Genomic DNA, 14,041 nt, shown 5'->3' on the forward strand with positions numbered 1-14,041 from the left:
TATGCGGGTTGAATTTGTAGTTCTATCCTATCATACAACCCAGTGTGGCATCCCCAGCATCCTCAGTATTGTGAGTGTATGTCAGAGGAAGATGTATTCTGATGAGACAGAGGAGGATTTGGATTTCTGCATCCAAGTGGAGACGAAAGAGAAAGCAATAATAAAAACAAACAAACAAAAAAAACAACTCACACCTCCATGTTACATATGCTAAGTTCCACGTGTGGTCATGATCAAAGGGCTCTGTGTTTTCAAGTGTGTGAGTGCACATGTAATTTGGTGTTGTTTCACTCGTGGTTGCAGCGCTTGAGATTTCTGCTTCATGTGTATGCATTTTCTGCACTTAAAGCTGGTGTCTGAAGGCAGAGGTGCGTGGGCCTTGGGGGCTGCAGAGATTCTCTCACCCAGCTGTCAAGCAGCCTTTAAAGTGTTCTCAAGTTGCTCTTCAGGGTGCAGCCAGCCACGGACACATCCTCATGTCAGCTAGCACTACGTGACTGTGCCTGCGGAGCGCACCAAAGGAACGCATGGTGACAGTGACAGACACTGAATGATACAGAGAACAGAAGGAACGAGAGAAGGAAGGCAGAGAAGAGGGATGGAGGGAAGGAAAGAAAGAAGAAAGACAGTAGAGGAGAGTTAGATATCAGCATGAGTCATAATTCACATGTATTATTTCATTGTCAAATGGAGAATAAAGAAAACATAGAGTTGGTTGACATTCTGGCTTGATCATAAAGAACTATCACAGAGCTCAGAGAAAGGAAGCTTGTGTGTGTGTGCACAGATGAAAGGCTGGGAGCCCGAGTTGAGATGAGTGAGGGGTGAGGCTGTCAGAGAATGAAAAGGATAATTTAGATCTGTTTCCTTTCTCTTGCTCCAGTGCCTAATGAGCCCTAAGCAGTGCAGAGTCCCCGCAAGCACTGCCACCACAGTCAAGATGAAACAGGTAGAGAGAGCTGAGGGGGGGCCGCAGACACAGGCACAGAGATGAGAAAATGAATAGAGGATGTGGAGGGAGAGAGGAGCTCAGCAGATGCGTGGGGAAGGAGGGCAGGCGTGTAGACAGAGGGGGGTGTGTGGAAAGATAAGGCGAGAAGGGAGACTGTTGCAGGCTTCAAAGGCTGCCGGCTAGCGTGGCCATGGAGGAGCCATGAAGTCTATGGTTGCGTGGTGTGCTGGGTCTTGCGGAATAGGCTGGCTGTTTCGGGTCACGCTCTCTGTTCTTGGCTTATCTGGTCCAGCCACAGACTTTTTTCCAGGAATGCCGAGAAAAACAGACTAAGACGAGGGTGGCTTGGCCCATTTTCTCCTCTCTTTGACCAAAAGCATGTTTAGACCCCTCCATCACACAAGCAAGCAGAGAGAATAGACTTGCAGATATGGAGCCGGCGTTAAGTGAGACTGTGCATGAGAAATCGTCAGTTGCAAACTGCTGACTGCTCGCTGTGCATTTAACACCTCGTGGGTGATATGTGGCCCGGCAGCTGGTGTTTTTTTTTTTTTTTTTAGGTTTTCTTTTTCATCATTGTCCTCTGCGGAGTGGCATTTTCATCTCAGTAATTGGGCAGAACCAAGCGCTCGGCAGGCAGGCCGAGGACACATGCAAAGATGTGACACACGCTTCACTGCTTGAGGGATTGGAAGTAAAAAACAAACTGTGTGCTCACCAGGTGATCCGACACAGGCGCACACCTAAATATACATGTGTGCGTGCACAATCAAGCCTCCAATGGCTTCACCAGCAACTCTCACAGTCTCTTAAACAAAAAAATATCACAACTTTGCACTGTGAGTTTGCAGACAGTCTATTATTAGTGCATCAGTGTTTTGCAAATATTTGCAGATGTGTTCATGATATTGTGTGGAGTCTTTTTTGCAAGCATTAAGCGTGTGTTTGTGTTTGCTCAGCCAGTCGATCCTTAGCATTGATTACGAGGCAATCCGATTAGCACTCTAACAGCTTCCCTCTATGGCAAAAGTGTGTGAGTGTGTTTTCGTCCCAGTGTGAGCAATATCCTACAACCAAGGCCAAATATCCAAACCTGTTCACTGTCAGAACATCAGTACCATGCTACGCTTACATCTGTTACCCTGAACGATACTGAAGAGTCTGCTTGCACTGAATAATTTTGACTCGCTCCCTCCTTCTCTGGCTCTCATCTGCTCCCATTTCCTCCTCTTCTGACAGGCTTACGTCTCGCGGAGCAGCTGGCTCGGCGTGAGGAAGAGGCGAAGATCCGCCATCGTCTGGGGCTTTCTCTGTGGGCCAGTGGGAATCTGGAGGAGGCCCAACATCAGGTGAAGTATATCCACTTCTCTCCTCTCCTCCATCTGGACTCCTCTCCAGCAAACCCGCCTCTTTTTGTTAAAACTGACCTCTAATAAGCACACATCTGTCAGAAGGCAAAGGTTACTAATGAGAGGAGGACGTAGACATCCAAAGACATGAAGTGTGGAATGTAAGTTTCCAGTAATGCAACGACGGTGAGAGAAAGCGCCCGGGGAGACGATAACAACAGGAGAAGACACAAAAGAGGTGGTGTAGAGCTTGAACATGGCTGCTGGCAATACGCTGCGGAGTCTGCTGAGTCTGGTAAATGCTGTCATCTCAGCAGACAGCCGACAGATGACTGAAGACTTATTTTGTATCTGTGTATAGTCTCAGGAGTCCCAAACCTCCGCATCTCTCTCTCTCTCTCTCTCTCTCTCTCTCTCTCTCTCTCACACACACACACACACACACACACACACACATGCGCGCACACACACACAAACACTCACTCTTCAGCCGACTGCCCACCTGGCAAGCATGGAATATCCCCTTAACATCTCTCATTGCAGTCTGTCCACACACCACAGTTCAGTATGTGTGTGTGTGTATGTGTGTTTTTTCCCAGCTTGTGTATGAGTCTGTGAACAGTCAGCCAACAGCAGCGGCTGCCACGTGTGTCTGCAGGGATGTTATTCATCTGCTTTCATTTTCAAAATCGAGCCCAAAACATTGCTGTTATGATACACAGAAACTATGTACATCCATGTGACCCAGATAGGTTTGTTTTCCATACTTTCCCCCCAAAAAGTAGCTTTGTCTGTTTGCAATTATTTGAAAGAAAAGACTGAAGGTGGTGACTAGACCAGAGGGTGCACGGCTCATGACTCAGACAGAGGAATTTGTGTTCAATTAAAGCAAAATATTATTCTAACAGGCTAGTGCATCATATTTTCCAGTGTATGTTGGCTTCTCAGTTAAACACTTGACCGTCAGACCTCAGTACTCCATGTTAACAGTGCGTTGCCTTTGTTGCCACTTACTTAATCCAATGCTTTACCCGGATGTACCCCAGCAATGTTTCTGCTTATGCCCCCCAGGGTGCATTTTGAGTGGGAAAGGACACTGTTGTCCTCAGAATGCAGATCAAATGGTTATTCATGAGCTAGCCTGTTGCTACAGATGCCCTTGGTAATTACCATGACCCACTTCAAATCTCATTTGTACTGGTTTGTTTTGAAATTCAAAAAGCAGCCATATGTGTGGAATAAGAACACTTGACCTTGTGTTCTTCATTCTCTCGATATGTTGAAAATCAGTTGTGTTTCGGCACCTTTGCTTTGATCCTGTTGTTCATCGTGACTCACAGACTGACGTGTGCTGCATTTAATCAGCTATTTGATCAACAGTACAGCGCTGACATTCATATCTAAGAAGAGCAGGAATCAATAAATGCATATTCACTTAAAGGTGCCATTTGTAAACAATCTGGACAAGGCGGTGATTAAATTTGATGTTTCAAATCAGCGGGGCTCAGCATATTATCAGAACACTCACTGCAGCTTCACATGCTATTGTGATTTGTTGTTGCCTCTTGATGAAGTGCTGATATGGAGCAGCGTTCGCTTGTTCACACTAAGGTTATCCCCTTACGAATTCTCTTTTTAAAGGAAATTTCCAGTGTTTCTCAACATGGACCCTATTTTTTCTCATGTATTTCTGTAGCAATGATCTGTAAAGGCTGAAATTACTTGACCGGTTCCAATATTGAGCAAGAATGCCATGATCAGCAACCACTAAACAGCTGCAACATGATATTGTGAATTTGTCCGTCAAAGTCTGCGAAGTAAAACTTCCCTGACAGGCTACGATTGTTATTATCAGTGTACTGTATGTTAGCATCCTTGAAATGATCATACTGAGGAGCATGTGTGTCTAACATGTGAATGAAGTCTCGCTCTGAAATCTCAGTACTTAATGGATGGAGTCCCTCTGGTCTTCTCTGTCTCTTCCAGTTTCTTTTGGCCTCGTGAAAGTCACAGCAATGTTGATCAGAGGAGTGAAATCTATTGATACAGTGACACAGTGTTATGTAGTGTCGAGTTCTCATCACAGTTAGACTCCATCCATCCATCCATCCATCCATTTTCTACCACTTATCCTGTTAAGGGTCACGGGGAGGCTGGAGCCTATCCCAGCAGCCTTCGAGTGTGAGGCGGGGTTCACCCTGGACGGGTCGCCAGTCCATCACAGGGCCAACACATAGAGACAGACGACCATTCACACTCACAGTCACGCCTACGGTCAATTTAGAGTATCTAATTAGCCTCGTCTCCACTTTCATGTCTTTGGACTGTGGGAGGAAGCTGGAGTACCAGAGAGAACCCACACAGGAACAGGGAGAACATGCACACTCCGCACAGAAAGATCCTGTGCCTGAGCCGGGGCTCGAACCCGAACCTTCTTGCTGTGAGGTGACAGTGCTGACCACTGCACCACCGTGCCGCCCGCATTTGGACTTACCAAAAAAATAACAGATCCATTATGTTGACGCTCACAGATGTTCTTCTGCCTGAGCTCCTTCTCCTGTTTCTGACCCGTCTATCTCACTGCTCTGATCTCATAAACTTTGGTTTAAGTACACATAGCAGGCATCACATGGAAATATCTCTCCACATCAAAATCACTAATTCGTTATTTTTCAGTGGGTCCTCTATGTCACGCCTCTCCATCCTACACAACTGCTATAGAAAATGAAACATTAAGGTAAAGGTCTCTGGATTATTTGATGTTGTCAGATGCTGTTATGCTATTAATACAAATCTGAGCCATTCAGTCGAAGAACTGCAATACTTACTTTGATATGGACCATTTCACTGAATCATTCCACTGCTGCTGTCACAGCATTCTCACTCAGTATTGGAATGATTCAAATAATCCTGGTACCAATCAAACCAAACACATGGGAAAGAAAATAGGGGCCAAGATTAACAATTCTGGAAATGTCCCTGTAATAGTCACTGATGCACTGTTGATAATGCTTTTGATCATTTGCCAGAGAGGGAGGTTTCACAGGAAGATTTGATACATAAAAATCATACCGACTCAGTGTGACATTGACTTTACATGTCAGATTAAAGCCATGTTAGTGTCAGCGATGGTAAAACATGAGTCATGCCTGAATGCACATCAACCGCTCAAAGTATCTGTACCACAGCCAAGCAAGTCACTGCGGACACAGCACATTTGGGATTGTTTCCCTTTCATATGTTCCAGGAGGGGTCAGGCCAGACGAATAGGCGCTGTGAGAAATTAGTTTCACTCCTCAAGCCTAAAAAATGAAACTCGCACTGCAGCAATCAGCCCTCAGCCCTATCAGCAAAATCACCCTGGGACCAGCAGCTCTCTCTACTAGCACTAATGCTGCAGAGCTCAAAGGTTCTCCGCAGATCTCTACACTCCCTCTGACACACTTTCCCACATGACCTTGGGATATGCCAGATGAGCTACAGTGCATGCATGTTCATAAGCGGCACACATGATCTTTTTCTCTCTCTCGCTCTCTCTCTCTGTCTCTTTCCAAAAACCCTCAGTGCTGATACAACCCATTTTTTTATAAGAACCAGCAAGCTTTTCATGACTGCAGCTCTTTGTCTTGAATGAACGATGGTCAAGCGGGCCTCCTGGAGAGTGGATCAAAAGCAGCCTCAGTCATCCTACAGAGCTGCCATTGCTGCAGAAATAGGAAATCAATAAAGGCTCCCATGAATCAGCACTCCTGGCCAGCTCCACGAGGGCAATGTGCAACACTGACTGTTGCCCTCCCTTTAGGTTGTCTCTTTCTCCCAGTCCAATATCTGGCACTGAATGAAACGGTCCAGTAACACAGGCTGACCTATTGAGTTCACCGTGCATGTCTTGAGATGTCCAGATAATAGTTTACCCTCTCATTGCCTTTTACCTCGTCCATTCAGATAAGAGCTGAAAATAGGGTTACTTGTGTTGGATGGTCATTGATCAAGCAACAGTCAAGCACTTCTCCAGTGGAGGGAGAGGCAACGTGGAAGCAATGTGGGGTCAGGGAAGCGTAATGCTACCATCTAGTGGCAGAAATCTTCACAACGGTTTAGTCCTGCAATATTTGGACAGTTTTGTTCCAAGTGCAACGCTATGACTTCCTGTAGTTTGGTTATCCCTGGTTTGACCAGTTATCCTCTAGCTTTATGACACTAAAGACCATCCATCATCCTCAATTAAAAGTGTGAAGGTGTGCTTTTATTGTTAATGAACAAGTCAATAGTATCTGGATTAATTGGATTATTATTTTTGTTGTTCATCTGCAGCTTTACCGGGCATCTGCATTGTTTGAGACCATCAGGCACGAAGCCCAGCACAGCACAGACTATAAACTCTCCCTGTTTGACCTGCAAACCTCCTGCTACCAGGCACTCCAAAGGGTCCTCGTCAGCCTTGGTATGATCATGGACATTTGTTTACTCTCTTAATGAGAAGCCATGTTTTAGTTTGAACTAACATATCGCCACTGACTTCCTGACAACCACAGGTCACCATGACGAAGCACTGGCGGTGGCAGAGCGAGGTCGTACGCGAGCTTTTGCTGACCTCCTTGTTGAGAGGCAGACAGGCCAACAGGACACAGATCCCTACACCCCAGTGACAGTGGAGCACATTCTGGACACCGTCAACAGCCAGCGGGCCTTGGTACTTTACTTCTCCATGGCTGCTGGTTACCTTTACAGCTGGCTGCTAGCTCCAGGAGCAGGTGAGAACAGACATTGCCGACAAGCAACTGGTTGGAAAATTGTGTTATTGTGGATCCAAATTCTAGAAATACTGATAATCTATTGTTCGGTTGTATTAAAATCATCCTTTCTAATGTCCATATGGAGAGAACATGGCTGGCAGCTTTGAGTTTTGGCCTGTCATTCTAACAGGAATTCTTGATACTAAAGAAATCAATTCCACATAGCTGTAGTGATAGAGCAGAATATACAAAAAAAATAAAGTATGGATTGCAGTATGTCTAATCTGTCTTGTCTGCAATGAAGCATATTTGCACAGTGCTTGAAATCAAAGAAGATAAAAGACCTAAAGGCTATAGCTGGTTTTTAGCTGCAGGGGTGAGAAGGCCAAGCTGTAGTGCCACCTGCCACTTCACTGTCAGGAATTGCCCCCCCACCCCACTTCTAGCCCACAGGGCCTCCACAAATGAACCATGCTAATTGATAGTGACACAGCCAAACACCACCAGTAATATCCTGACATATGCCAAGAGGAAAACCCTTTTCTGTCAGAACATAATTTCTCTGCAGTCTCTTCTCAGCTGTCACTTCTGTTTTTTGTTTTGTTTCTCCCTCTGCTTCTCGTTTCATTCGCTTTGTGCTTTTTGTTTTTATGCTTTCTGTCTCTCGCCTTGACATGCGGAGTAGCACCAACTCAGGCAAAAGAGTTCAGATGACACTTTCTTATATAACATTCCAGTTTTGTCTGTGTGAACTACAGTTCGTGTCACATGACTCTTCTGGCCATACATCGTTGTTCTTTGGCTTCCTTCTGATCTCTGCTGTAAAGAGCTGTGACCCCTGTCCCATGCTACCAAGCTTTCATATTTGATCAAATCCAGCCACCAGGCAACCAGATGAACTTGACCCCCTAGTGCTAGTCATACAGATGGAAGGAATACCGAAGGGACCAGTGGAGATCTTCAAAGTGTTGAATATTCCCCCCCAAGCTAAGAGGGTGCCACTTGCTCACTAATCGTCTGTCTGTCACTTCCTGGCATTCCCTGGCATCCAGCTGGCACACAAATACGGCCCAGTGGGAAGAGCCTGCATTCAGTAAAAGGGTTTAAAAAGCTCTTATTACTTACTGGGACATTTTATAGACCTGAATGGACATTTAAATATAGCAAGTGTATACATAAATAACAAATACTGTCCTCTTAAATATATCTCATTCAAAACTAGAGGGCTCTCGCAAAGCGTAGACTTCTGCCAAGGTTTTCCTGCGAAGTTAATCAAAATGTCAGCTCTTCCTTCAATTTGAATGGATTCTTCCTTGGCCCACATTCCCTCCCTCCAATAATTTAATTGAAAATTGGTCTGGTAGTTCTAACATTTTTCAACCAACAAATAAATGGTCCAAGAGTAAGTCAGAGTACAAACCTCTGCCAACACTCAAAAGATTTGTTTTGCGTTTACCCACACATCTTCCCCAAAATTTAAAGCAATGCTATACAGCATTTGAACCTAAACAGTTTAAAAGTCATGTTTACTTGGTGCTATCAGAACAAAGAGAGGTGGTGCAGCCTGCATTCATCTTCTGAGCTCTGGGCTGCTCTGTTTGTCAGTTTTTGCACTAATATTAGAGCCGACTGTGTACCAAACTCTTCCTTTCTTGTATTACTGCACTCAGGTACTGGAAGAAATCTCGAATTCTCAGCACAAGATCTTTATGAGGAAGCTGAGAAGAGTAAAAGACAAGAGCCTTACTCTGATGAAAAATGTATCTGTCCCTCTCTGTGCTAGAGTTGCTGTCACAATCATTTGTTTCTCTTGAAATTGTGTCCCAGTGCAGTACACTGTACCCTCACCGACCTCTTTATTAGCTACGCCTTTCTAGTATCAGGTTGGAACCCCTTTTGCCTTCCCAACTGCCTTAATTCTTTGTGGCATGGATTAAATAATGTGTTTGAATCATTCCTCAGAGATTTTGGTCTATATTGACTTGAAAGCATCACCTAGATGCTGCAGATTTGTTGGCTGCGCATCCATGATGCAATTCTCAAATTCCACAATATTCCAGAGGTGCTCTATTGGATTGCAGCCAACAAATGTGAGTCCTGGGAACTCATTATCATGTTCAACAATCCGGTATGAGATGATTTGAGCTTTGGGACGTGGTGGGTTATCCTGCTGGAAATAGTCAAAAGAAGATGGTACACTATGTTCATGAAGTGAAGGACATGCTCATCAGTACTTAGGCAGGCTGTGGACTTCAGGCCATGCTGACATGATACTAAGAGGCTCGAAGTGGGCCAGATAAATATCCCCTACGTCATGACACCGTTGCTACAAGGCCCCATGGATCCATGCTTTCCTGTCGCTTACTCAGACTTGGACTTGGATTTGAATGTCGCTGTAAAAATTGGGGTTTAGCAGACCAGGCAACATGTTTTGTGAGCCCGTGCAAATTATAGCCTCAACTTCCTGTTCTGGCACTTGGTGTGGATATTTCTCTTTTTCCAACTATTCTCTGTAAACCCAAGAGTTGGTTGTGCGTTAAAATTAACCATGCTGCATTTAAAATCACTGAAATCATCTTTGCTGATGCTGGGTTTGAACTTCATCAGATCGGTCTTGGCCATGTCTACATATCATATCATATGTGAGATGCTGTCGTGTGATTAGATATTTGTGTCAACAAGCAGTTGAAAAGATGCAGCTAATAAAGAGGCTGGTGAGTGTATGGCTACTGGATTTGGTCGGTTACCCACATCTACCAGAGGTATTAGCTGGATTTAACGTGTTCATCCATACACTGTTACAAAAACAAAGCACAATAAAATATCAATGCACCTAAAATCCATAAAGAGATGTTCAATAGTTCAGTAATTTCAGTAAATCAGTAATCTAATTTTGCAGGCACAGTAGCAGCAGTGCCCAAAAACAATAGGGATCCTGTTTAGGCCAGTTTGAAGATTCAGTACGGACACCAACAGTGAGTGGCGATGGTTAAAGTAGATACGATGAACCAGCGTCCTGTATCTTACCTCTGGTATCAACAGAGGAACTGCTGCAGCCTGTTACTGTTCACCCTGCTGACAGAGAGACAGACAAACCAGCAGACGGCGGTGAAAACACAACCTCCTTGGTAGAAGTAATAAACACGTGAGCGCATGCACTCACACACACACTCACACTGGCAGACACACGCACACACACACACACACACACACTGACACACTCACAAACCCTTCTCTTCATTTCCTAACACTCCACCCCATTCTCCTCTGATGTTTCTGCCCGAAAGTCAGCTGAGCTGTCACAGCAGGCAGCAGATGGTTCAGGCAGCCTATTCTTATCTTTTATTGAATTTTATTTGTTTTATTCATTTAGCTCCACAGATGCACGAGTGCACGTGCCCTTATTCACAGCTTTCAGCTGAAATGATCTAATATTCCCTCCTGTTGTGAGCAAGTAATACAAACACATTAGAAAAAGAGTAGTGGCGAATGGATCCGTTTGTTGTCTGGAATTAAGCTTTCACTCCTTCATTCCGTTATTTCTTTTTTTCTCTCTCTCTCTCTGTCTCTCTCTCTCTCTCTGTCTCTCTCTCTCTCTCTCTCTCCTCAGGCATCTTGAAGTTCCACGAGGTGTACTTGGGTGAGGGGGTGTCAGACGGAGGGTCCGAGTTCCAGGAGGGAGGAGGCGGTGGTGGGGTGGTCAGCGGCTCCTCGTTGGAGCAGCACATTGCGAGCGCCCGCGAGGCTCTGGGGGTTGAGTCCTATTACAGCAGGTGGGATAGCCATTACAGCTGTCACTCAATAACACGCTTATTTTGCACTGGCTGCCCTAAGCTTTGGCTCTGTGCACTTGCACTTGTGATAGATACTCAAAAGAGTATTTTAGATTTCTCAAAAATGATGTCACACCTAAAAAAGAAAGGAATGGCTCTTTTTTATCTCAAGTTAGCTGTAAAGAGGTAATCTCATCATTCAGAATGTGTGTGTGTGTGTGTGTGTGTGTGTGTGTGTGTGTGTGTGTGTGTGTGTGTGTGTGTGTGTGTGTGTGTGTGTAAAGAGTGATATTCCACCCCACTGCGCACACTGGTGACACCTGCTTTAAGTATTCCACTCTCTTCTCTCTTCCCGATGGGAATAAATGAGACAGAATAATGGCTCTTCTGAGGACAAAACTGTTGAACCCATCTAGAAAACAGTGGGCCTAACAAGTAAAAGAAGGAAGGATCACTTAGAGAATTAGGAAAATGGAATGAAGATGCAGTGGCAGAATCAATAAAGCACTTAAAAAACAAACAAGCTGGTAGATGAAGGTGTATTAGAGAAATATAGTCAAGAGGCGATGTGGCAGTCAGGTCTATGGAGAGTGAAAATTGCACATTGACATCATCAAGTCTCCATCGCGTTTGACTGCAGCCTCATCTCTCTAGTTGGTGTTTGATCCATTGTGCCCAGCTGGTCCGCCCAGCGCCAGCCTCCGCCACCCAAGCAGCCCGGCCCTCCTGCCCCATTACCAGCTCATTTACTACTCCAATGGGAAGCTGCACACACACCGTTGCGTCTGGATGGGCACAATATGGCACCACTTATGAGCCCATTCATTCTCCATAGAGGAGAGAAAGGGAAGCAGCACCCTTGAGAGCGGGGAGAGAGAACATGAATGGCACGCAGGAGAATAGCGTGTGAAACAAAGGAGTGTATAGCGAGGGGACTGTGCAGCCAAACTCAGTGTATCAGTGCAACGAGTCATCTTTTAAAACTGTTCTCCATCCAAGGATTTTGTTTGGTGGTGGTTATGGGGGTATGCTCAAAATAAATTCCACGCAGCTACTTTGAGAGTTGCAGGGTGATACATCAGAGAAGAGGTTCAGGCATGAAGAGAGACGGGGGAGTGCAGTGGCGAGGTGGTGGGGTGGGGGTGGTTGACTCCCCAGTGACTGGATCAACATCATCAGCATTGTAATGAAAGGATTTAGCTCTGCTTACCATCAGGGTGTTGGACCAAGCTTGGGAAATTAGGCCAAGTGTGTGTGGGTTGAACAGTGTGTATTTGGAGCAGATAAGGAGTGTGTGCAGTTGATTTATCCGCAGAAACAATGTCAGTCTGCGTATTGTCTACTTTGCTGAAGTGCCTTTTTCTTGCCAACGCTGCAATAGCTGCGGACGTCTCTCACTTCGCATCTCTCAATGTGTTTTTGTCTCTTTTTGTCCGTCTCTCTCCGTTGCTTTCAGAGGGTGCTCGAGCAGCGAGACAGAGAGTGAAGCGGGAGATTTGTTGGACCAACAGTTTGAGGAGCTCAACAACAAGCTGAACTCTGTCACTGATCCAACAGGCTTCTTACGCATGGTGTCGAGAAACAACCTCTTCAACAGGTAGCAGAGAATATCGCAAAAATACCTGGACGTAACGAGTCACTTCCTATCAAAAAGAGCACAGAATCCTAGAAAAAAGATTTAAAAAAAAAAGTTAATTCACTCGTGTGGCTCATGTGTGGAAAGCGTCTCGCTTCCATTGTTCAGCCGGCAGAGGCAGCATGTGAATCCTCCTTATTAAATAGTAGAGCTGAGTAGAGCCAAGCTTCTAAAGCCCTTATCATCTGCCTACTCTGATTGTGTGTACGTGTGTGTGCGTGTGCCTGTGTGCGTGCTTGTGTGACTCAAACATTGAGACCAATGTGGTTTTAAATGTTTGCCCTGACTGTTTGTTGTGCAGATTTATGACTGTAGAGATTCAGTAAGTCTGCCAGTGGCTGGTTCAAAGTATCATTTTATGACACTGTGCATAAGTACTCATTTACATTTCGCTGATTGATAGTGTGTAAACCAATAGAATGTGTGCTGCATGTGTGTGTCTCTGGGTTATATTTCCTTGTCCTCGTCCACAGTTGAGCTGCTCTTTGATGAGAGGGTAATTCCAGCTTTAATTGAGTCTCGGTGCTCATTAAGCCCCTTTAATGGGCTCCCGGTAATAATCCGCTCATTCTTTTGGTCCTCAAAAAACTCTGAATTGTAAAGCTCCTCATGCTTAGGAGCTGATCATCTATCACAATGCCGAAGCAGGAGAAAACCTCATTGTCATTTCAAGTCATACATCTCTGAATGTGATGCCAAGATAAACTATGTGGAGCTCTGTTTGACTTGGCATGTTAATTCTGAAGCTATTAGAGGTGTGAAGGCTGTTGTGTAACCTAAATCACCCATAATTAAGAGCAGGTTAAAAATACAATTAAGTCAAACATTTGACCATAAGTAGGTACAGAAAGTCTTTGTTTCCTGACGTTACAGCTTCACTGATTGCGGATTAAATCAACACCAGCTTAGAAGCAGGATATGGGAAGCTGAAAATGACAGAACACTTTTGTCAAGACACCTAAAGGAATTTCTGCGTGAAGATTCATGTCATCATGATGCCTGGAGGAGGACTGTGTTAGTGCACAGCAAGGGGGGAAGAAAAAAACCCAGATTCGGAAAAAAAATAGTGATCTGTTGTGCAACAACTGTGATGATGGATCTGATTTAAGCTGCAAACCTGGAATACATTTTTTTTTGCAATAGTAAAATGTAACAAGACTGTTTGAGGGTCTTGATAAATAAGCAGGAAATGTAGGCAGTTAAAAGAGCTGGATGACCACTAGTTGTTCAGCAGTTTACTCTCATGGATAGAAATTAGGTCAGTAAAAATTTTTTTTGGAAAAGACGGCAGACTTGTGTACCTGTGTCTCATCTCAGATCCCAAGTAATGCCTTTCAAGTGCAGCCCAAACATGGCAGCTGAAGAAGTAAATATTCACCTTCGGCCTTTTCGTTCTCAGTCTTTTCTTTCCATCGTTTCATCTTCACTCACCTCTTCTTGGCTTATCTCTGTTCTGCTCTCTCATCCCTCCATCCTGTCAAGCTAACAAACGATTGTTTGCTTTCTCATCGAGGCCCATGCCAAGGCCTAAGAGAGAGACAGATTGTTGCGAGGCTGGAGGGAAGCCAGTGGCCTGGGGCTACCAGAAGGGCAGG

General features: G+C 44.9%; 1 protein-coding gene across 2 annotated transcripts in view; it reads left to right on the plus strand.

Annotated features, from left to right (window-relative positions):
- The window catches only part of LOC147260569 (tetratricopeptide repeat protein 28-like), a 188,422-nt gene that overhangs the window by 164,395 nt on the left and 9,986 nt on the right, over positions 1–14,041 (plus strand). For both annotated transcript variants that reach the window (XM_086207194.1, XM_086207193.1), the window contains exons 10-14: positions 2,192–2,301; positions 6,616–6,745; positions 6,837–7,055; positions 10,648–10,810; positions 12,267–12,407. In XM_086207194.1, coding sequence (XP_086063320.1) covers positions 2,192–2,301; positions 6,616–6,745; positions 6,837–7,055; positions 10,648–10,810; positions 12,267–12,407 — 763 coding nt within the window. The remainder of the gene's footprint in view (positions 1–2,191; positions 2,302–6,615; positions 6,746–6,836; positions 7,056–10,647; positions 10,811–12,266; positions 12,408–14,041) is intronic.

The sequence above is a fragment of the Aulostomus chinensis genome, chromosome 6 (assembly GCF_037954235.1).
Source record: "Aulostomus chinensis isolate RoL2024-O1b breed Wild chromosome 6, RoL_Achi_v1.0, whole genome shotgun sequence".
Lineage (NCBI taxonomy): Eukaryota > Metazoa > Chordata > Actinopteri > Syngnathiformes > Aulostomidae > Aulostomus > Aulostomus chinensis.